General features: G+C 41.3%; 1 protein-coding gene across 9 annotated transcripts in view; it reads right to left on the bottom strand.

Moving 5' to 3' along the window:
• Window positions 1–1,100: 1,100 nt before the first annotated feature.
• The window catches only part of BEST3 (bestrophin 3), a 62,471-nt gene continuing 40,603 nt past the window's right edge, over window positions 1,101–22,968 (bottom strand). For 5 of the 9 annotated variants that reach the window (XM_056574142.1, XM_056574141.1, XM_056574145.1 and 2 more), the window contains 7 exons: window positions 8,719–8,952; window positions 6,554–6,708; window positions 4,630–4,707; window positions 3,729–3,881; window positions 3,571–3,651; window positions 2,748–2,899; window positions 1,101–2,040 (listed from right to left, as the gene is read on the bottom strand). In XM_056574142.1, the coding sequence (XP_056430117.1) occupies window positions 1,173–2,040; window positions 2,748–2,899; window positions 3,571–3,651; window positions 3,729–3,881; window positions 4,630–4,707; window positions 6,554–6,708; window positions 8,719–8,952 (1,721 nt within the window). In that variant the 3' untranslated portion in view covers window positions 1,101–1,172. Of the gene's footprint in view, window positions 2,041–2,747; window positions 2,900–3,570; window positions 3,652–3,728; window positions 3,882–4,629; window positions 4,708–6,553; window positions 6,709–8,718; window positions 8,953–12,545; window positions 12,699–22,968 lie in introns of all 9 variants that reach the window. The other 4 variants (XM_056574149.1, XM_056574144.1, XM_056574146.1 and 1 more) reach the window with 4 other exon arrangements.

The raw sequence follows: 22,968 nt of genomic DNA, 5'->3' as shown, positions 1-22,968 counted from the left end.
TACCGATGGGTCTGCTTTAACAATTTAGGCTACACAGGGCCTAAAGAACAGTCACTGCATTCCAAATGTTTAGTGGTACTAATAGGAAACAATATGGCACCAGTTTCACATGGAATGCTTTTGTTTTGGTCAACTTGTAGTCATTAAAAGACACAAAAATAGTATTGACTATCAGAACCCTTTGATTAGACTAAACTGAGAATGTACTATTCTATGACTATGTGTAGCAGGATACACACAGGTCAAATAGCCCTGCATTATATTCTGTAGTAAACTATGAAAAGCACTGTTTGTAAAAATAATCTTTACACAATTATAGAACTAAAGCATTACTTAGATTAGCAGCATCCCTCCTCTTCTAAAATGTTAGAGGCCCAACTAACTTCATGGCAGAAAAATGTATTTGTAACTTTTATAATAGGTTTCACTAGAGCTATTGCCAACCCTGAGCTGGTTGTACATGTGTACACACCAGGCGTTTACGTGAATGACTCACTTTATAATACATATAGAGGAAGAGCTAACATGGCCATTCTACGTTAGTGTCTCTCTGCTCTGAATGAAAAAAGGAGGTCTCAAGTGGAGGACCCCCTTATGGCACTTAAAGGGGTACTTCCCTGAAAAAAAAAATCTTAATCCCTCCTGTACTTATAAGCTGTTGTATGCTCCACAGGAAGTTATTTTCTTTTTGCATTTCCTTTCTGTCTGACCACCGTGCTCTCTGCTGACACCTCTGTCCATTTTAGAAACTGTCCAGAGTAGGAGCAAATCCCCATAGCAAACCTATCCTGCTCCAGACAGTTCCTAAAATGGAAAGAGGTGTCAGCAGAGAGCACTGTGGTCAGACAGAAAGGAAATTCAAAAAGAAAAGAACTTCCTGTGGAGCATACAACAGCTTATAAGTACAGGAAGGATTAAGATTTTTTAATAGAAGTAATTTACAAATCTGTTTAACTTTCTGATTTAAAAAAAAATGTTTACCAGGGGAGTACCCCTTTAAAAGTCTAGCTGTATAATGGGGCATAATATACAAGTTACATTACATGCCTCTACACATTAACAATGGTGAAGGAAGTTTAAAAAAATCTTAAATATGTTTGTGAATTGTAAAAACCTTTCTTCTCTTTATTAAGGTTTGAGAGTTACCAAATAGTTTATTGACAACCACAGTGTTACTTTTCTTTCTTTTCATTGTGAAATTCCACTATATCAGTTTCCTTAGCATTGATATGTTCCAGTATATGTAACAGTTCTTCAGATGGACCTTGCGGTGCACTTACATTGGAGCTGTTTTCTTGTACAGCTGCTTCATTCTGTAAAGTCAAAGAAAGGGGGATGTTTGGGAACGATGTCCTTAGTGGTTGTGAACTTAAAAGAAGACTTTGTTCTGGGAACACTGTTTCACTCCATCTATGGGAAGACAGCTGCTCTTTTTTTGTGGTCTTTCCTTCTTTCTCCTTTTCTACATTCATTTGTTTCTTTACTAAGTCTTCTTGGTTGCTTCCTTCGGAAAGAAGATCAATAGGATGCTGTTCACTTTGTTTCTCTTCAGCTTTTTCTTCTTTATATGTGTTGATGTGTGGAGCTGACTTATATTTAGCGTCATTTTGTACTACTGTTTCAGAAGCTGTTGTAACCACAACTTGAGGCACTTGTAGAGGGGAACTAGGTGTATTGTTACTGTCACTAGAAGGCTGCTTGTCTGATCCAGGGGATCTGCTAGATTCCCGAATAACAGATAGATCTGCCCTAGGAATACCTAGCTTAGCATTTCTGTCAGCAGATTCACGTCTTTTAACATGTAATAGGTGGTTTCTTCGAGGAGCCATTTCATGATAACTACCAAAATAAGTTGGTTCAGCAGGAAAAAACATATTCGATGCATCACTTCCTTGTCGACTTAATGCAGATCTGACCGGAGACTCAGGATGCTCATGAACACTTAAAAACCTCTTTACTCGTCTTATAACAGAATGTTGTCGTCTGTGCTTTTCTTCGTCAAGAAGCCAGTCTTCACTTAGAAACACAGAGTCAGGAAGTCTACAACAAGCAAAAGGGTTTTTGTATATTACTTTACTAACAATTATAACACAATGGCACAATAACATTCTTATTTCTCTATTTGTCATATCCTTTTTTGAGGGCCCCCCAGTATCACTAGTGCCACTGGCATAATGATGCTAATAGTAGGAAAAGGAGATTGTCAGGAACAGAGAGCCATGGATGGCCTCACACCTCATCAAAGACAAGACCAGAATGATCAGCTATTTGTCAAGTGTACAACAGGCTAGAACTCCTTAGCGCATGTCAGGCTACCTGCTCTGGCTTATCTCAGCCCATTTATCATGTCCGTAAGTTTTAGGCATAGTACTTTAGCTTTGGAGCTGCTAGACACAGAAGTAAATGACCTGCCTCTGACCCCAGCCCCTAAACAGCAGAGTGGGAGCAGACAGCAGCAGAGAGATAATCAGCCAGAGGAGACTACCCCTTTAACTTCCAATGAAAGTTGTGGCCTCATCTTGGCACACATATAAAAATACATTTATACAGACACTGGTTAACTAATACATATAGAAATTGGTCAACATGCGAACACTGAAGAACTTTATTTTAGCTAAAATTGGCATGCATGGATATTGAGTAATGGAATATGCAAAATATTTAGCAATATAGATCTTAAAATGCATATGTGCAGTGAAATGATATATATAGTAAATTTAAATAAATAGTCAATTAATCATAGTTACCCCTTTTGGACTGTTGATCCCAAAAATGAAGGAATACAGTAGTCAGCAGCTGCAAGTGTGTATGGTGGCCGTACATCAGTGTCATTCCAGTAGATGTCTCTGGCCATCTTTGGTAAATTCAAATGCATTTCATCTACAGCCATGAGGGAAACCTAGAAACAATGAATAGACAGTCTATTTTAGTCAATGTATCCATTTATCCTCTTTACATAAAAACTTTGGGCCATTTCTTGCAACGTAAAACAGCAAAAATTGTTCAATCTTTAAATGGTGCCACTCTATTTCAGTGTTGTACCTAGACAAAGTACTCACATTCTAATCTCCCTATCTCACACATAAATACCAGCTATGATCCTGAAGCGGATTTATGACTTAATATTCTTTAAAGGGGTATTCCAGGCAAAAGCATCTTATCACCTATCAAAAGGATACGGGATAAGATATCTGATCGTGGATGGCCCGCCGCTGGGACCCCCCGAGATCTCCCTGCAGCAGCCCGCATTCTATGCGTAGCTGCGTCTGAAGTTTCGGAAACCTCCGGGCTTCCGAGACGGGGACGTGATATCACGCCACGCCCCCTCCATTCATTTCTATGGGAGGGGGCGTAATGTCCGCAACGCCCCCTTTCGATAAGGGATAAGATGTTTTTGCCCGGAATACCCCTTTAACACAGGGAAAGCCACACACACTCCATGAAGACATTGCCCTTGTCATATTTTTTCACAGGACCCAATAACAGCAGCAATGTTTATGGGCTTGGCAAAAAAAAAAATTTTTTGTTGCTCAAGTTATAATAACAAAATGCACTTCATGATGAACTAACCTGTAGATTTCTATCTATGCACCAGTTAGTCTCAAAATCATCATCATCTTCACCAAATGGGTTAATGAGTTGTTCAGCCACCTGTGTAAAACAACCAAAATACATTTCTCAACATGAATTCTACATGTTATGCACACACTTTATTCAGAAAGATTTACCTTTAACCAGCCTGCATAGAAAAAGAACTGCAGGAGCGTGAATATGGGAACATAGAGATCCAGATCATGTCCTGCATACGCCTGTGAAGGGTCTAAAAACTGACGTCCAATTATGCAAGCAACAAAGAATGTATACACAGCCAGTGTTACTACCTGGAAAAGAAATGTGACTTTATTGTCAATCTTACTTAAGGAATCTGTCAGCACTATTTGCTGCTAAAAGCTGTAGTCACCATTGGATAACCTTTAGGTTATAAAAGTAAACATTTAGGGCTCTGTACATCAATCAAGGAATTACTGGGAGGTGAGGGTCAGAGAGTTGGCATGCCAAGAGGCTCTGGCACTTGAGCAGCTCAGCACCACCTCCTAGACACTTAGCTAAGAAATAGAAAAAGCTATTTTATAAGTTTGGCAAAACCCATCAGCTCCAAGAAAGGTTAAGTTTACTTTTATAACCTAATAGCAATACAACTGTGTCTGCAGCTCATTGCAGCACATATAGTTGACAGATTCACTTTAATAACAATAAATAATTGCAAGATATGATTAAAGGGAATCTATCATTAGTGTCACCCTCACTAATCTGTTGGTACAGGCTTGTAGTGCAGGTGACAATGATGATATTAATACTTATCTATCCTCAATCTGTGGTCCTGTTCGCCTGTTGCCTTCCTCATGGCAGGCTTGGTAGCAAGAACGAGAAGAAGCAGCAGCGGTGACAACAGCGAGCTCCTGGACCCTTCACCAAGCCTGCCACCCAAATGAGGAAGATAACAGGTGAACAGGGACACAGATTGGGGATAGGTAAGTATCATTATCATCAGTATCACCTGCACTACCAGCCTGTACCAACAGGTTAGTGTAACACTGATGACAGATTCCCTTTAAAACATTTATGTACCTGTGTATACACCAGAGGAATGCCAACCCAATCATAACCAAAGAGGAGACCACACCAGGACCTATACCGATTCATCTCCTGAGATAAAGAACATATTAATAATTATAAATAGGTGAGTACAACGATATTAATACACATGTATGTATAGTATCTCACATAAGTGAGTACACACCTCACATTTGTAAAAATATTTAATTTCATTATATCTTTTCCTGTCATAACACTCATACACTCACTACAATGTAAAATATTGAGTGCACAGCTTGTATAACATTGTTTAATGTTGTGTCCCCTCAAAATAGCTCAACACACAGCCATTAAGCCATTCTAAACTTTGGCAACAAAAGTGAGCGCACACCTAAGAGGAAATGTCTAAATTAGGACAAAAAGTGTAAATATTTTGTGTGGCCACCATTATTTTCCAGCACTGCCAAAAGCCTTTTGGCCATGGAGTGCACCAGAGCTTTACAGGTTGGCTCTGGAATCCTCTTCCACTCCTCCATGATGACATTACGGAGCTGGTGGACGTTAGAAACCTTGGGGGAGATTTATCAAAACCTGTACAGTGGAAAAGTTGACCAGTTGCCCATAGCAATCATATTTCTTCTTTAATTTTTAAGAGGCTTTTTCAGAAATTAAAGAAGAGATTGGTTGCTATGGGCAACTCAGCAACTTTTACTCTGGACAGGTTTTGATAAATCCCCCCCCCCCCCCAAACCCAACTTATGGGTCCCCACCTTTCATTTGAGGATGCCCCACAGATGCTCAATATGGTTTAGGTCTGGAGACATGCCTGGCCAGTCATTCACCTTTACCCACAGTAAATTATTCACAGTAGTTGTCTTGGCGGTGTGTTTGGGGTCATTATCATGTGTGTTGGCTGTGTGTTATACAGGCCCTGCACTTACTAGTTTACATTGTAGCAGAGTGTCAGTTCTTTATTGTTGGCACATGAAAAGACATAATAAAATATTAACAAAAATGTGAGGGATGTACTTACATGTGAAACACAGTATATGTATTTAGGTGTTCTGAAATAAAATCACCATGCAAAGAGATCTCATCGCTACAGAAACACAATGGCCCTCATTTACTAAAAGTGCAGTGTTTATTGTGGAGTGTTTTCTATATCACTCCATTTTTTTCCAGCCTTATTTACTATTCTGTCGCACATGTCGGTTATTTTTCTGTCGCATGTGTTTTTTGTGTCGCACCAGTCAATTGTGTCGCACAAACTCCAAACACGTAACACAACCTTTTTTTGGACCTTAAAGACCATTAATAAATAAAAATGTATTTGTGTGAGCCAAAAGGTTTTGGACTAGTCTGTTTATAAACAGTTTCATTAATTAAAATTATTCAGGTGTTAAATAAATAAAAAATTATTACCGTACCCAAACATTAAATACTTTATTCATAAAAGTGTTGAACTGTACAAAATGTTTTCAGGTTAGAAAACAAGTTACTTTCACACAAAACACAATGGTAAACAGTCCCTTGTTAGAAATCACTCTATTTTTGGAATTTCACTCGGCCTCTTGGCTGTCGGTTATTGTGTGAGGCAAATTCACACTTTTTCTCAAGTGATTTTGGAAGTACTCCGAGTATTTTTTGTTTTTTGTCGGTAAAACGCCCATTTTTGCATAAAACACGCCCATTTCAGAGTGAAAAAAAAACACTCCGAGTGTTTTCTAAAATGTCGGTTGTGCGACAAAAATTTGGTCGCATAATTAGTCGCACAGACGTTGCGACTAAAATTTAGGCGTAATAACCAAGAAAAAGAGTCGGTCGGACATTAGTAAATGAGGGCCAATGTGTTGTTTTTGTGCTAGGAGAGCATTCTAATATTTGTATATAAAGTACATGCTTGACTAGAAAGCAAATAATAGATTCCATTAAAGAAGCTAGTACTGTCTGTACTTACATTTAACATTAATTGTAGGTCAACACTGTCATGAATTCTTCCTTCAGACCTGGCCTTTGAAGCTATATTTCCAAACCAAACCACTGGCACCCAGTATTTAAGATGTGGGGATTTAAGGTTGTCAAATATTTTTCTTTCATCTGCTGTCATAAATCCTGTTTAGAATGAAAAGGCACAAACTATGAGCACTGACAGAGAATGTCTTTAGATTAGTCGTGAAATAGTAATATGAACTCCTATACAAGTGATATCAGTATTACTACAATGTATCATCAACATATGTCCTTGGTGAGTACAATTTTGCTCAATATATGACGGGAATGTATTAACTTGTGTAAAGGGAATCACATGGAAAATACAATCAACAGGCATCATGTCATAGATCAGGAGAAGCTGAGTAGACTGATATAAAGTGTTTTGGGGAAAGATCCAGGATAATTTGTAATTTATTCATGTAAAGCTAGGATAAGTAGTCATGTGGGCGGTTTTACTCAGTGGATGAAAGTTACGTCTTTAACCGTGCGTATAAGGGGCATCACTGAGATGGATCGCCCACACAACTACTTAGCTCAGAATAAGCTGAGAGGTCACTGAATAATTACAATATATCCTGGAACTTTTCCCACAAAACTATATTAATCTACTCTGCACCTCCTGCTCTATAACATGATGCCCGCAGACTGGACTGCATTGTTAACGTGACAGGTTCCCTTTAAAATCCATACGGGCAGATTCCCTATGTTTTAATCTTCTTTTTTATCATCATATTGGTGCTTACAATCAGCACTATGGGGGACATTTATCAAGGTATTTAGAGCCTTTTTTTTTGCTTACTCCGGGCACACAAAAAGTTGCATGTGCGCTTAAACTCTATTTTGTGTGACTTTTGTGGGTAAGCAAAAAGTTACAAACAGCCTTACCTAAGCAAATTTCAGTTTTCACTTTGCAGTGGTCATGAATTTATGATGTGTGAAAGTTGCACGTAGGCAAAAAAAAAAAAAAAAAAGTCAGATCTACTCCAGGTCTGATCTGGAGTACTAAACTCCCGTACGTGAGCAAAATTAAAAAATTGCTAAAAAGCCTCAGCTACGACTTTTTTTTTTGTTTTACTTAAGTGCTCCAAATTTATCAACCCCCTGTATAATAAATATGTAGCACATAAGCAAAACTAAAGCAAAAAAAAAAATATGTAAAAACTGCCTTCAGAACTTGCTTACCAAAGCAAACTATGATAAATGTCCCTCTATATGTTTAACTAGGTCTACAAAGCCCAGGCCTTGGACAGCACTTTATCAAGGGGTGGCAGCTGGAATAAATAAAGAATATTTTATATATATATATATATATATATATGTATATATATATATATATATATATATATATATTATTTATTTATTTTTTTAATCTTTGGCCACGATGCTAACAAAGATTTGTTACAAATCCTATGTGAAGGTGAAGCCTTTCTTACTATTCACTAAGTTATATGTATTGAGGCCACTTTCCCTGCTGGAGAAGTACTGCCCTGATTCATAAGGCAGCTGTCACTGGCACAGTGGCACCCCCAGACTGGCCCCAATCCACTCTAAAGGTGGGACCAAAAGAGGAAGGGGTAGAGTTTACAGAGCAAGGAGCAGGTCTTAAAAGGGTTCTCTGCCCCTTGACAGTTTATCCCCTATCCAAAGGATAGGGGACAAGATGTCTGATCGTGGACATCCCACCGCTGGGAACCCCCGCGATCTCTCCTTCAGCACCCGCTTGTCATTAGCTGCACGGAGCGAAGATTGCTCCGTGCTGATGACTCACGATACAGGGGACGGAATATCGTGATGTCACGGCCCCGACCCCACCCCCTCGTGACGTCTAGGGTCAGAGTACCCCTTTAAACAGAAAAAGGTGTGGTCCTGATATGAATTACGATTACAGAGGTATATGAGTTTAGCCAAAACCCAAATCTTTCATCAAAACGAGTTTGCAATCCCTCTTTCCTAGAACATATATATATATATATATATATATATATATATATATATATGGCCCAGAATATGTCTGTATAATTTCTTAAATAATATTTTATACTTGTGGTATAATATATATTTTCTCTTATATGAACTAAACAGCATTCATAGTTCTTTTGGAAGATCTATTGGCATTGAATATTTTCATACCTGCTTCTACAACGTGGTCCATGGTTGGGAATCTTTTGTAGACTGCAGTACTAACAGAGCGAAAAATAAGCAATGATGTAAGATTCACGTAACGCATAAGTGTCCTGCGAAGCAGTCGTCCATACTCATCTCTTCCATGCACATTGCTGGAGATGAGTAACATAAGTCGGTCAGGCCAAGGAAGATTTACAAACTGATTCCACCATCGATTCACAACAAGGGTGACATAAAATCCTGCAGGCAAAAAACAGCATTTAAAACTGCTACATGTATTTTATGCAGTGGATGTAGCTGAGCGTTCATTGCCATGCTCTGTAAAATGCAAAGGAAGATGGCCATCTACAAAACTATCTACAAAAATGTTTCTTAGTAATATTAGTGTCTGAAGAGGACATCAACATTCACATGGTAGCTTATACATGCAGTCTTTTAGTGCCATGCACCCTATATGTGTTTCTGCCCCTGACACTCTATCTGCCCATCTATCTAGCTTTGTCATATAATATAAATGTTTCCTGTAAAACTTTAAAGGGGTATTCTAGGCAAAACCTTTTTTTTTATATTTCAACTTGCTCCGGAAAGTTAAACAGATTTGTAAATTACTTCTATTAAAAAATCTTAATCCTTCCAATAGTTATTAGCTTCTGAAGTTTTCTGTCTAACTGCTCAATGATGATGTCACGTCCCAGGAGCTGTGCATGATGGGAGAATATCCCCATAGGAACTGCACAGCTCCCGGGACGTGAGTCATCAGAGAGCAGTTAGAAACAACAACTCAACTTCAGAAGCTAATAACTATTGGAAGGATTAAGATTTTTTAATAGAAGTAATTTACAAATCTGTTTAACTTTCCGGAGCCAGTTGATATATATAAAAAAGTTTTGGCCTTGAATACCCCTTTAACACATATTTCTATTAATGCTACAAAAAGCTTACCAATAATCAAAGCAATGTCTGTCATTTTGTTACTTAAAGTGTACCTGTCATTTAAGGGGTACTCCACCAGAAAAAAAAACATTTTTTTTAAATCAACTGGTGCCAGAAAGCTAAACAGATTTGTAAATTTCCTCTATTAAAATTTTTTTAATCCTTCCAGCACTTATCAGCTGCTGTTATGATCCACAGGAAGTTCTTTTCTTTTTGAATTTCCTTTCTGCCTGACCACAGTGCTCTCTGCTGACACCTCTGTCCATTTTAGGAACTATCCAGAGAAGGAGCAAATCCCCATAGAAAACCTATCTTGCTCTGGACAATTCCTAAACTGGACAGAGGTTCTCAGCAGAGAGCTCTGTGGTCAGGCAGAAAGTGTTGTGTGGGTTTGACCAATGGGACCCCTGCAATCTCCTGTACGGGGAGGTATATGGAAGGGCGGGGCGGGCCTCTGTTATCATCAAACCTTATCCCCAGTGGAGCTCGCATGCCAATTTCTTCATTTCAGACACACACAGACAAATTTAGTTAGATTTTAGAGTGTTGGGGGAAGCCAGAGTACCCAACAAATGTGTGGAGAACATACCAGCTTCATGTAGATGTTGCCCTTGGTTAGCATGGATGGAGGCTGATGAGGTAGCACCGCTAGTTTACCGGCACCTAACTCGGCACTAAATGGCAAATTGGGACCCGATTACTGGGATTGGAACAACGGAGAGCTGTTTTAGAACCCGCTTTGGAACCCGGGAATATGATGCGCAGCAAAACTAAAAAGAACAGTCCGGGTAAACGCACAACTTTCTATTCACCAATGGAACAAAGTGGACGTACCGGCTCGAGATGCTTTGTGACAGTGAGAGACTCTCCTGGGAACCAGCGCAGCGGAAGGGAGCAGTGGTTGGAGGAAGTGCTACAGGCTCAGATGGAAGCAGAAGAGGAGGAACCAATGACAGCCGCAGCATAGAGGACCATGAGGGGAGCGCTTCCGGAGGCAAGCGGAAGAGACAGGCGCAGGAGCATCTGATTTGGAGACTCTCCAGTTGGATGAAGAACAACCAGCGGCAGAGGAATTGACAGTGGCACGAGAAGAAACAAGGAGACAGGGACGGACACATGCCGGAGTGGGGCGAGCAAGCGGGTGAGGCAGAGAGCTGGGAAAGACAGCAATCGCCAAAGGTCAGTGCATTTGGGGGCTCGGGGGAAAAATCGGAAAATGGAGACCAAGTGGCAAGGGGGAATGAATGGCTGAGTACAAGACAAAAGGTGGATAACAAGAATGGCAGCATGGCGAAATCCTGGAATATGGAAAATATATGGGGAGTCGATTTAATTAGTGGCCCTACAATAAAGGAAGGAACTAATACTGCTAAAAAACGAATGAAGGAACCCTTAGACTAACAAAATACTCCTAATTATCGGTTAACAGTATGTTCCCTAGCAAGCCTGTCGACACCAGTGGCCTTCAGTCCGGCGTCGCGAGTAGCAGTTAACTTAACTCCACTGCTTCACTCACCCCCTTCTGGGCACCCATGGGTGCCCAGAATCCTCCAACCCACAGAGACACTATAGAAGAAGGGACTGGTAATAGCAGCATGTATAAGGGAGAAATTGGAACAGCCCCAGTAACTGAAACTGCAATGAGGCAAATGCTGCCGGAACTACAGACTTCCTTTGCGAGTATACTACAAAATGCAGTAGTTAACATACATAAGGAAATACAGGAGTTGGGTTCCCGGACATCCCATATTGAAGAAAGAATGGATGAAACTGCCGTGGCACATAATGTTGTAGTAAAAGAAGTGGGTGATATGAAAAAAGAAATAGTTTAAAAACTCTGATAATCAATATGGAGGATCGTTCACGGAGGAACAATCTTCGGATCAGGGGCATTCCTGAAACAACCAAGCAAGAGGAATTGTTCCCCTATGTAACAGAGTACTTTAATCTTTTACTCCCACAGCTAAATAAATCGGATTTGTTGAATCGATAGAATCCATGGACTACCGAAACCAAAATCAATACCAAGCTCCCAGCCAAGGGATGTCATATTGCGGATCCATTTTTTTCATATTAAAGAAAAAATACTCATGGCGTCCCGGGACCATTCCCAATTACCAGGAAACTATAGTAAAATCTCCCTATTCTCCGATTTATCAGCTGCTACCTTATCAAAAAGAAGAGAATTTGCCCATGGGACACGAGTCATAATTTCGCACCATGGGATCAAACATATGATAACGAACCTCTGTGCATAATGGGGACGCTAACCTTCTTCTCCCCTGCCCCCTCCCCTCAGGAGACAAACATACCTGTAAGCAAACCTCTGCCTCAGCTCTCACCTGAATGGACAATATTCAAACACTTGAAAAAAAAAAAGGACCCTGTAAAAATCCCCCAATAGTAATAAAGTTACAGGATAATACCTAATGGAACTCTCTTTATACCCTAGGGAAGGGTTAATTTAACCATTATTATAAAATCCCATAATAGGCCGGTTTAGCCTGTGGAAAAGGTTGGATGATTTCCAACTCCCCCTTGAATAGGGCGTATATGGATCCCCCACAAGAAGATGTTCTATGTTTGATTATTGTTTTTCCTTTTTTTGTCTTTTTTTTAGTTCTGTTTTTGTTCTTTTTTGTTCCTTGTCACTGTTAATCTTGAGATAAATTCATCACTATATATTGCTACATTAGTCTATTGTTTTCTTGACCTTAATACCCTTTTCTGGTTATCCCTTCTTTTTTTCCTAATTAATGGGGCACAATTTAGAAGGTGGGAGGAATTTTCACCATGGGAGGAAGGTGGGAGAAGGTTCGTCATGGGAAGGGTGAGTACCAACTTTTCTTGACTCCCTTGATCAACATAAAAACCGTTTTGAAGCTGTCCATGGTACTTACATTTATGTCACTTAATGTTAAAGGTCTCAACTCTCTACGCAAGAGGTCACTTCTGTATGGAGAGTTGAAATCGCAATCTGGAGACGTGTGCTGTCTTCAGGAGACACATCTTAATCAGAAAGATCTTTTCCGTCTAAGCCATAGATCCTTCCCCTTGATAATTTCATCACCGGCAGTGGGTAAAAAGGGAGGAGTTTTTATTTTAATTAAAGATTCAGTTAAAACTACAATCCATAAGCAGGTTATTGATGAGAGGGGACGCTATGTGATTCTGACGTGCAGCTTAAATGACATGCAATATACTATTGTGTGTTTTTTTATAGCCCTAATATTAAACAACATCAATTTATTAAAAGAGTATTAAAAAGGGTATATAAGATCAAAGAAGGGACCCTGGTAATTACAGGGGACTTTAATATGCCAGTATGGCCATCCATAGACTCTACATCTTCAGAAATTAAAAATGAGCCAACACCTTATGTAAGGACATTGAATGCATTTCAAATTTCAGATCCACCGGGGGAGAGGGATTATACATTATACAACAACTGGGGGAGAGGGATTATACATTATTCTCTGCAAGACACGGTACATATACCAGAATTGACTTTTTTTCAAATGGAAAAATACTGTCTAGGTAGGGTAGAGTCCACAGCAATTGGCACCATGACTTGGTCGGACCACAGCCCCATCTTCCTTAACTTAAGAGAATCTTACAACTCTTACAAAGACTCCGTATGGAGACTAAATGCATTTGTATTAAACCAACCTGACTTTTTGCCAACAACAGTAGAAACAATTAAATCATACTTTGATATTAATGATAATGGGGCAGTGTCTGAAACCACCATAAAGCTACAATAAGGGGCCATTTTATCAAACAGACGGCCTTTTTCAAAAAACAATCAAGACAAACCATATTAAAAACCTAACAGCGATTGGCTGAACTACATACCCTGAATAAACGGCAATACAATACTGAAATTGCTGTTGGAATTTCAGAGCTTAATAATAAATTGGATCAATTATATTGTAACGGAGCTGGATGTGGATCCTGTGTGGCTGATGACTCAGACCGTATCGGGGAGTGAAGTCCAAGGTGCAGCTGGTCTTCACCAGAGCCAGCCGCAAGGCAGGATGGGCTTGCTGCAGCAGGCGACACCCAGGTCACTACCCCTGACACGGCTCGACCACACATGTAACTGTGCAAGGCGAGGTACCGAAGGAAGAAGCAGTAGCGTAGTCAACGTAGCAGAAGGTCAAGGCAGGCGGCAAAGGTTCATAGTCAAAAAATGTAGCAGGAAGGTCTGGATACACGGGTAAGGAAAACAGGCAATAGGAACGCTTTCTCTCAGGCAATAGGCACTGAAGATCCGGCAGGGAAGTGTGGGAGGTGCAAACAACTTATAATGTGGCATCAGGTGTATTCACGAATTACGGGCGTACTGGCCCTTTAAATTTCAGAGCTCCGGCGTGCGGAGACGTAGTGAGAGATGGGCCGGGATTCGCATGCGGGCGTGTCCCGCGATGCGAATCCCGGCCCTGCCAGCTGGTGCTTGCGGCCGGAGCGCAGGGTAATAGACCAGGGGCACTACTAGCCAAGCAATTGAAGCATCCATTACATTTATAACCGTAATAGAGACAAAATTATAGACCCTAAGGGTATAGCAGACGTCTTTGCTGAATACTATAAGGAGCTATATAATTTAAAAGATGATGCATTGACGATTCAGCCAGCTACGTCTGCTATCACTGCATTTTTGGATAAGTTGAAACTACCACAAGCTACACATGACCAATTGACTGACATATCAAAACCTATAGTTGAGTCAGAAGTTTATAAAGCCGTATCTGTATTAAAACAAAATAAGTCTCCTGGACCAGACGGGTTGACAAATGACTATTTTAAAATCCATAGAACACTCCTAGCCCCTTACTTAACAAAGCTGTGCAATAGAATACTGATACAAGGTACATGTCCTCATGAAATGTTGAAAGCATTAATAGTTACACTACCCAAACGGGGCAAGACTGCAGATGAACCAGCACATTATAGATCAATAGCATTACTCAACACAGATTTAAAATTATATTCATCTATTTTAGCGAACAGACTAAACAGTATATTGCCACAATTGATAATTAATGACCAGGTGGGATTTGTGCGGGGCAGACAAATAACGGATGGTACCAGACATATCCTAAATATTATGTCAGTTATGGAGAAGTGGGGAATGCCTTCTCTGCTTCTCACAGTAGATGCAGAGAAGGCATTTGATAGAGTCCATTGGGGCCATCTAGCCTTGGTCTTAAATAAATTTGGGCTGGGAGGAAGTTTTGGGAAAGGACTATTAGCTCTATATTCAGAGCCCCATGCAAGGGTCTACAATTGTGGAGTAAAATAAAAAGAGTTTAATATTTCAAATGGAACTAGGCAAAGTTGCCCCCTTTCGCCATTAATATTCACTCTGATGATTGAACCACTAGCCGAAGCCATTATATGTTCATCAGATATTACGAGGGTCCAGATAGGGGAAAAGAACCATCGCATAGGTCTATTCGCAGACAACATAATTTTATGCCTTACAAACCCCAAACACTCTTTAGCCATCACTACTGTCCTATTGGACGAATTCAGAACATTTAGTTACTATAAGGTCAATATATAAAAGTCTGTGATTTTAGGCATTGTGATCCCCCCAGAAAGCAGCCTCTACCTACTCTAAATTTCCAATATCATGGACAGGACGCTTGGCGGTAGTGAAAATGACCATATTGCCCAAAGGTCCTGTTTTCTCTGAATAATCGTCCTGCTTGGATACCCAGGTATGTGCTAAAAACATTGCAGCGACAACTCATGCAGTTAATATGGCGAAATCGCAAAGCACGAGTACAGGCTAGAATATTATACCCCCCCCCCCCAGTTGATAGAGGGGGGGATGGGATGCCCAGACTTGCTAAAGTATTATCATGCTACATTACTGGATCAATTGCAGTATTAGTGGCGTAATGATATTATGAAACAGAAATAAATGAAAGTAGAAATAGAAACCCAGCTGGTCACGGAAAAATCCCTAAACGAAGCACTATTGGTCGAGAGAGTAAGACCAAGTTGTTATAGAGTTGGGCACCCTACAGTGGTGGGGATATATTATATTTGGAAACTTCCAATAGTTAAAGACCTGTTATTACCATTGACCATAGAGGAAATGCCCCTGGGAATAGTTCAATCTCAGATTTCAGACTCTGACTATAGGAAATGGGGGGACCATGGAATAAATACGGTGGCTGATATGATGAGCGGAGGAGGAAATCTCCTTACCTTTGAACAAATTCAAAGGAAATATAACTTCAACCACAGACTTTTATAAATTCCTCCAATTGAGACATTTTATCGATTCAGTAAAACTTCCAGGAAAAATTGGAACATCCCCGCTAAAACAAACACCGTGCGTTCACACGGAGTAAACGAAGAGTAATTCACGCTTAAAATTTACAGGCGGAAATTTTTTTTTTTCCGCACGAAATTCGCGGGAAATTCACGGGCAATTTGCGCGCAATTCGTGCGGAATTGCGCGCGGAATTGTGCGCGGACATGGGGGAGAAAGAAGTGAAGTGTTTTTCAGCCATTTCCGTGCAAATTGCGTGCAAATTCCACGCAAATTGCGTGCAAATTTCCTGCAAATTGCGCGCAAATTCCGCGAGAAAACGATGTCGGGCGGAATTTTTTTTACCATTGACTTCAATTGATTTCTGCTAGCGGATTCCGCTTGAAGAATGAACATGTTCTTTCTTCAAGTGGAACGGAATTCAGCGTCGGAATTCTGCTAGCAGAATTTCATCAGTAGGAACAGGCCTGCAGAAATAACATTAAAGTCAATGGGCAGAGGAGATGTGCATTAATTTGTAGTGGAGCATTCAAGAGGAATTACTCAAGTAAATTCCTCTTGAATTACTCCGTGTGAACGCACCCTTAGAGTGTTATTTCTGCTGGCCTGTTGACACTGCGGAATTTCTGCTAGCAGAATTCCGACGCTGAATTCTGTTCTGCTTGAAGAAAGAACATGTTCATTCTTCAAGCGGAATCCGCTAGCAGAAATCAATTGAAGTCAATGGTAAAAAAAAATTCCGCCCAACATCGTTTTCGCGCGGAATTCGCAGGCAATTTGCGCGGAATTCGCGTGGAATTTGCACGGAAATGGCTGAAAAATCCTTCCCTTCTTTCTCCCCCATGTCCGCGTGCAATACCGCGCGCAATTCCGTGCGAATTTCCCGCGAATTTTGCGCTAAATTTTTTTATTTTTTCCACTTGTAAATTTTTCAGCGTGAATTACTCTTCATTTACTCCATGTGAACGCACCCTTAGCCTCTGTTTCATACAGTGGGACAAAAAAAGCATTTAGTCAGCCATCAATTGTGCAAGTTCTCCGACTTAAAGTTTGAGTTGCATCCAAACAACACCATACCTACTGTAAAGCGTGGGGGTGGAAACATGCTTTGGGGCTGTTTTTCTGCTAAGGGACCATGACGACTGATCTGTGCAAAGGAAAGAATGAATGGGGCCATGTATCGTGAGATACCCTTCCATCAGCAAGGGTATTGAAGATGAAATGTGGCTGGGTCTTTCAGCATGACAATGATCCCAAACACACCGCCCGGGCAAAAAAGGAGTAGCTTTGTAAGAAGCATTTCAAGGTCCTGGAGTGGTCTAGCCGGTCTCCAGATCTCAACCCCATAGAAAACCTTTGGAGGGAGTTGAAAGTCCGTGTTGCCCAGTGACAGCCCCAAAACATCACTGATCTGCATGGAGGAATGGGCCAAAATACCAGCAACAGTGTGTGAAAACCTTGACCGCTGTCATTGCCAACAATGGGTATGTAACAAAGTATTGATATGAACTTTTGTTATTGACCAAATACTTATTTTCCACCAAAATTTTTTTCTCATTATGTCTCTGATAGTTGAGGTATACATATGATGAAAATTAAAGGCCTCTCTCATCTTTTTAAGTTGGAGAACTTGCACAATTGGTGGCTGACTAAATACTTTTTTGCCCCACTGTATGTCTCTGCAGCAAGCAGGCTTTCGGCTGGATATTTTTTCTTTTCAGGAGCCAGGCCGCTTTAAAAAAACAAACAGTGGCCCTTGGAAGGTAGTATTTGGACATTGCAATAGCTTACTGTGGCAAGCCTTCCAGGATTCTGATATTACCATGGTCACTTATATTGACATATGTATATCACAAACAGAACATCTTTAAGGATACACTGAAGACCAAAAATATTTTGTACCTCCAGTGCACTCATCCGAAGATTGCTCAATGTGTATATTTTAAAAATAGGTTGAGAACTTAGCAGGATGTGAGCATGGCTGCCCTCTAGTGAAAAATGTAGGTGTTACTATTCAAGAGAAAATAAAATGAGGATCATCATATGATATTGCATGGTTAAAAAAATGTTGTGCTTGGGAAGAGAGCCCTCCGTACAATTATAAAAAACAATTTGTTTAAAATGTAAACATCCAATACTATGTTGAATACTTATAATAAATATTAAAAACAGCCATTTCCAACATTTGTTAATTAATATATTCATTCTTATTACTACTATAACATTTTATGTTAAATAACATATAAAGAATGGCATATGGTGTATGATGGTACACAGTACATGTTCTCCAATATAAAAGTGGAAGAAAAAGACACTATAATATATCATAAGATTAATTCTTGAAATATCTCCCAAAGAATTCACCAAATGTATTGGACTATATGCAATACAGTTTAAAAAAGTCTGCCAGTGACTTCCATTGTAAAAGAAAACATATAGCTCACAGGTATTTTCTTTTTTTTTTTTTTTTGCATGATGCCCTTGTATTAAAAAGCACCGTGGACGGAATAAAGAAAAGCTGACACATACTGGTCATGGACAATATTTTGTTTTACATCCTGTCTATTACATGCCATGTTTGCATTCGTTATGTACCCTGGTGGCATCTCTTATCATTCAGGTTACATGTACACACTGAATGCTGTGTGAACCAGGGACAAACTGACAGTTCAGGCTTTTGACAGTGCCCAAGGACCAGAATCAGAGGACTGGCTGCTGCTTAACCCCTTGGGGACGGAGCCCATTATAACCCTAAGGATGGGAGCATTTTTTGCAAATCTGACCACTGTCACTTTAAGCATTAATAACTCTTGGATGCTTTTACTTATAAATTTGTGTCGATACTTGCATCATTTCTTGGTGAAAAATTTCAAAATTTGATGAAAAATTTGAAAATTTTGCATTTTTCTAACTTTGAAGCTCTCTGCTTGTAAGGAAAATAGACGTTCCAAATAAATGATATATTGATTCACAAATACAATATGTCTACTTTATATTTGCATCATAAAGTTGACATGTTTTTACTTTTGGAAGACATCAGAGCGCTTCAAAGTTCAGCAGCAATTTTCCAATTTTTCACAAAATTTTCAAAATCGGAATTTTTTAGGGACCAGTTCAGGTTTAAAGTGGATTTGAAGGGCCTTCCTATTAGAAATACCCCACAAATGACCCAATTATAAAAACTGCACCCCTCAAAGTATCCAAAATGACATTCAGTAAGTTTGTTAACCCTTTAGGTGTTTCACAGGAATAGCAGCAAAGTGAAGGAAAAAATTCTAAATCTTCATTTTTTACACTCGCATGTTCTTGTAGACCCAGTTTTTGAATTTTTACAAGTGGTAATAGGAGAAAAAGCCTCCAAAAATTTGTAACCCAATTTCTCTGGAGTAAGGAAATACCTCATAAAATACGATAGGGCTCTGAAGTGAGAGAGCGCCATGCGCATTTGAGGACTAAATTAGGAATTGCATAGGGGTGGACATAGGGGTATTCTACGCCAGTGATTACTAAACAGGGTGCCTCCAGCTGTTGCTTAGCTCCTAGCATGCCTGGACAGTCAGTGGCTGTCCAGAAATGCTGGGAGTTGTTGTTTTGCAACACTGCCATACAATACGTTTTTCATTTATTGGGGGGGAGGGCAGTGTAAGGGGGTGTATATGTAGTGTTTTACTCTTTATTATGTGTTAGTGTAGTGTACTGTAGTGTTTTTAGGGTACATTTGCACTGGTGTGTTACGGTGAGTTTCCCGCTAGGAGTTTGAGCTGCGGCGAAAAATTTGCCGCAGACCAAACTTGAAACAGGAAACTTACTGTAAACCTGCCCGTGTGAATGTACCATGTACGTTCACATGGGGGGACAAACCTCCAGCTGTTTCAAAACCACAACTCCCAGCATGCACTGACAGTGCATGCTGGGAGTTGTACTTTTGCAACAGCTGGAGGCACACTGGTTGGAAAACCTTCAGTTAGATTCTGTTACATAACAGTATTTTCCAACCAGTGTGCCTCCAGCTGTTGCAAAACTACAACTCCCAGCATGTACTGACATACCGTGCATGCTGGGAGTTGTAGTTTTGCAACAACTGGAGGCACCCTGGTTGGAAAATACTGTTAGGTAACAGAACCTAACTGAAGGTTTTCCAAACAGTATTTTCCAACCAGTGTGCCTCCAGCTGTTGCAAAACTACAACTCCCAGCCCAGCATGTACTGACAGACCGTGCATGCTGGGAGTTGTACTTTTGCAACAGCTGGAGGCACACTGGTTGGAAAACCTTCAGTTAGGTTCTGTTACCTAACTCAGAATTTTCCAACCAGTGTGCCTCCAGCTGTTGCAAAACTACAACTCCCAGCATGTACTAATCGCCGAAGGGCATGCTGGGAGATGTAGTTATGCAACAGCTGGAGGTTACGCAACTACAACTCCCAGCATGGTGAGACAGCTGTTTGCTGTTTGAGCATGCTGGGATTTGCAGTTTTGCAACATCTGGAGGGCTACAGTTTATAGACCACTGCACAGTGATTTCCAAACTGTGACCCTCCAGATGTTGCAAAACTACAAATCCCAGCATGCCCAGACAGCAAAGAGCTGTTTGAGCATGCTAGGAGTTGTAGTTTTGCAAGATCTGGAGGGATACAGTTTAGAGACCACTATATAGTGGTCTCAAACTGCAGCCCTCCAGCTGTTGCAAAACTACATATTCCAGCATGCCCAAACAGCAAACAGCTGTCTGGGCATGCTGGGAGTTGTAGTTTTGCAACATCTGGAGGGCTACAGTCTCAGACTGTAGCCCTCCAGATGTTGCTAGGCAACTTACCGGCTTCCGTAGGATCCAGGGAGCCGTTTTCTTCTGCCGCACGCCGCCCGTGCCGATCTCCGTCGCCGCCCACCGATCACCGTCACACGCAGCCTCCGGAGGGGTAAGTGGACCTTCGGCGTTCGGTCCCCGTCGTTTCCCCGTCCTGCCCCTCCTATTGTGGGTGGGCAGGACGGGGAAAACAAAAGTAAACCCCTCCGCCCCCGATCTGCTATTGGTGGTCGCGTCTAGACCACCAATAGCAGGGATAGGAGGGTTGGCACCCCTGCCACCTCACTCCTATCGCTTCAGGGGGATCGTAGTTGTCTTAGACAACCGCGATCCCCATTCTATTCCGGGTCACCGGGTCACCATAGACGCGTAATGACCCGGAATCGGCGCAAATCGCAAGTGTGAATTCACTTGTGATTTGCGCCGATCGCCGACATGGGGGGGGGTCTAATGACCCCCTGGGCATTTGCACGGGGTGCCTGCTGATAGATCTCAGCAGTCACCCCGGTCCGGTCCCCGCCCGGCACGTGGCGGGGACCAAAATTCCCACGGGCGTATGGATACGCCCTTCGTCCTTAAATAACAGGAAGCAAGGGCGTATGCATACGCCCTTCGTCCCTAACAGGTTAAAGGATATCTGCAGTGAAATAAACTTATCCCCTAGCCACAGGATAGGGGATAAGTGTCTGATTACGGGGGTCTGAATTCTGGTCTGAACGCAATCTCCTGCACGGGGCCCCACGATCTCCTGCATGGGGCTTTGCATTATGGGCTCCTGTGCATTAGGCGTGCTGGCCGCAGCATGATGCTGCGGTCGACACGCCCCCTCCATGTATCTCCATGGGAGAGGCGGGAATGCAGAGTTCGTGCATCCCCGCTGCTAGCATAGAGCTGTACGGGGGGTTGGGGGGGTGTTCGTCGACCTCAGGGAGGTCGACAACACGAGCATTCACTGGCGCACAGCGCGGCAATGCCGGGGCCCCTCACAGGAAATCGTGGGGGGTCCCAGTGGTCAGACCCCCCGCGATCAAACACTTATCCCCTATCCTACTACTGCACAGGGAAAGAGGACAGAAACAAGTAAGGTATGTAAGTTTAGTCTGTGTGTGTCTGAGTTAGTAATGTCTGTAAGTGTGTGCAAGTACATGTGTGTGTGTGTAAGTGGTGTTTGTGTGGGTAAGTGATGTCTGTGTGGGTAAGTAGTGTCTGTGTATGTGAGTGTTTGTGTAAGTGAAGTGTGTATGTGTGTTAGTAATGTCTGTGTGTGTGTAAGTGATGTCTGTGTATGTGTGGGTGGGTGTAAGTAATGTCTGTGTGTGTGTGTGTGTGTGTGTGCGTGTGTAAATGATGTCTGTGTGTGCACATTAGTAATGTGTGTGTAAGTGATGTGAGGGAAGTCAGCTTGTTATACGTTTCATATATTCTTTTATATTACTCTTTTTATATTTTATACTCCATCTTGTATATCATCATATGAACAACATATGAAGGAATCCATTGAATTCCCTATCAGTGATGTCTGTGTATGTGTGTGTGTGTGTGTGTAAGTGATGTCTGTGTGTGTAAGTGATACAGGCAGCCAATCTGTTGTGCTGCCTACACTTACAGGGGAGGAGAACACTGTACATGGTCATCGCTACTACCCTGACAATCTGACGCACACTTACAATCTGTGCTTATTGCTGTGCTACTTACACTTATCCAGGGGTGGTGAGTCAGTGCAGCCAAGCATTAGGCACTACAGGAAGCCTGCATGCCTAGTGCCCAATGCCTGGCTACGCTGACTCCACCTCCCTATGGGTGTATGTAAATTAGGCAGTAAGCGCCAGCATTGTGACTCCCTTTTGGCCGTCAATAACTGGAGTGGTGATTTAATTTCAATAGGAGCATTGTGGCCTTCACCACGTTCCTATCAATATGAGATCTCAGCATGTACAGGCTGCCTAAGAGTAATAGAAGTGTGATTAAAACAACCACAGTACAATCACCCTCATCAGACGACAGCAGGCTCATGGACACATGGAGGTGCTATGGTCTTCTATTTCCAGGGGGCCACATGAGCTGTCAGTCCACCCCTAGTGTGAACACATCTCAAACTGTGCAAAACATTATAAAATGTATTTGCCACTTTCCTCAACCCCACATATGGGGGATAAAATGTACACTTGACTTGGTTACATGTTCCAAAATTGAAATGACATAACTATTTAGACCTTGTGTGCCGCATCA

This window comes from Hyla sarda, chromosome 4 (genome assembly GCF_029499605.1).
Source record: "Hyla sarda isolate aHylSar1 chromosome 4, aHylSar1.hap1, whole genome shotgun sequence".
Classification (NCBI taxonomy): Eukaryota; Metazoa; Chordata; class Amphibia; order Anura; family Hylidae; genus Hyla; species Hyla sarda.
This window is presented reverse-complemented; position numbering and strand designations above follow the sequence as displayed.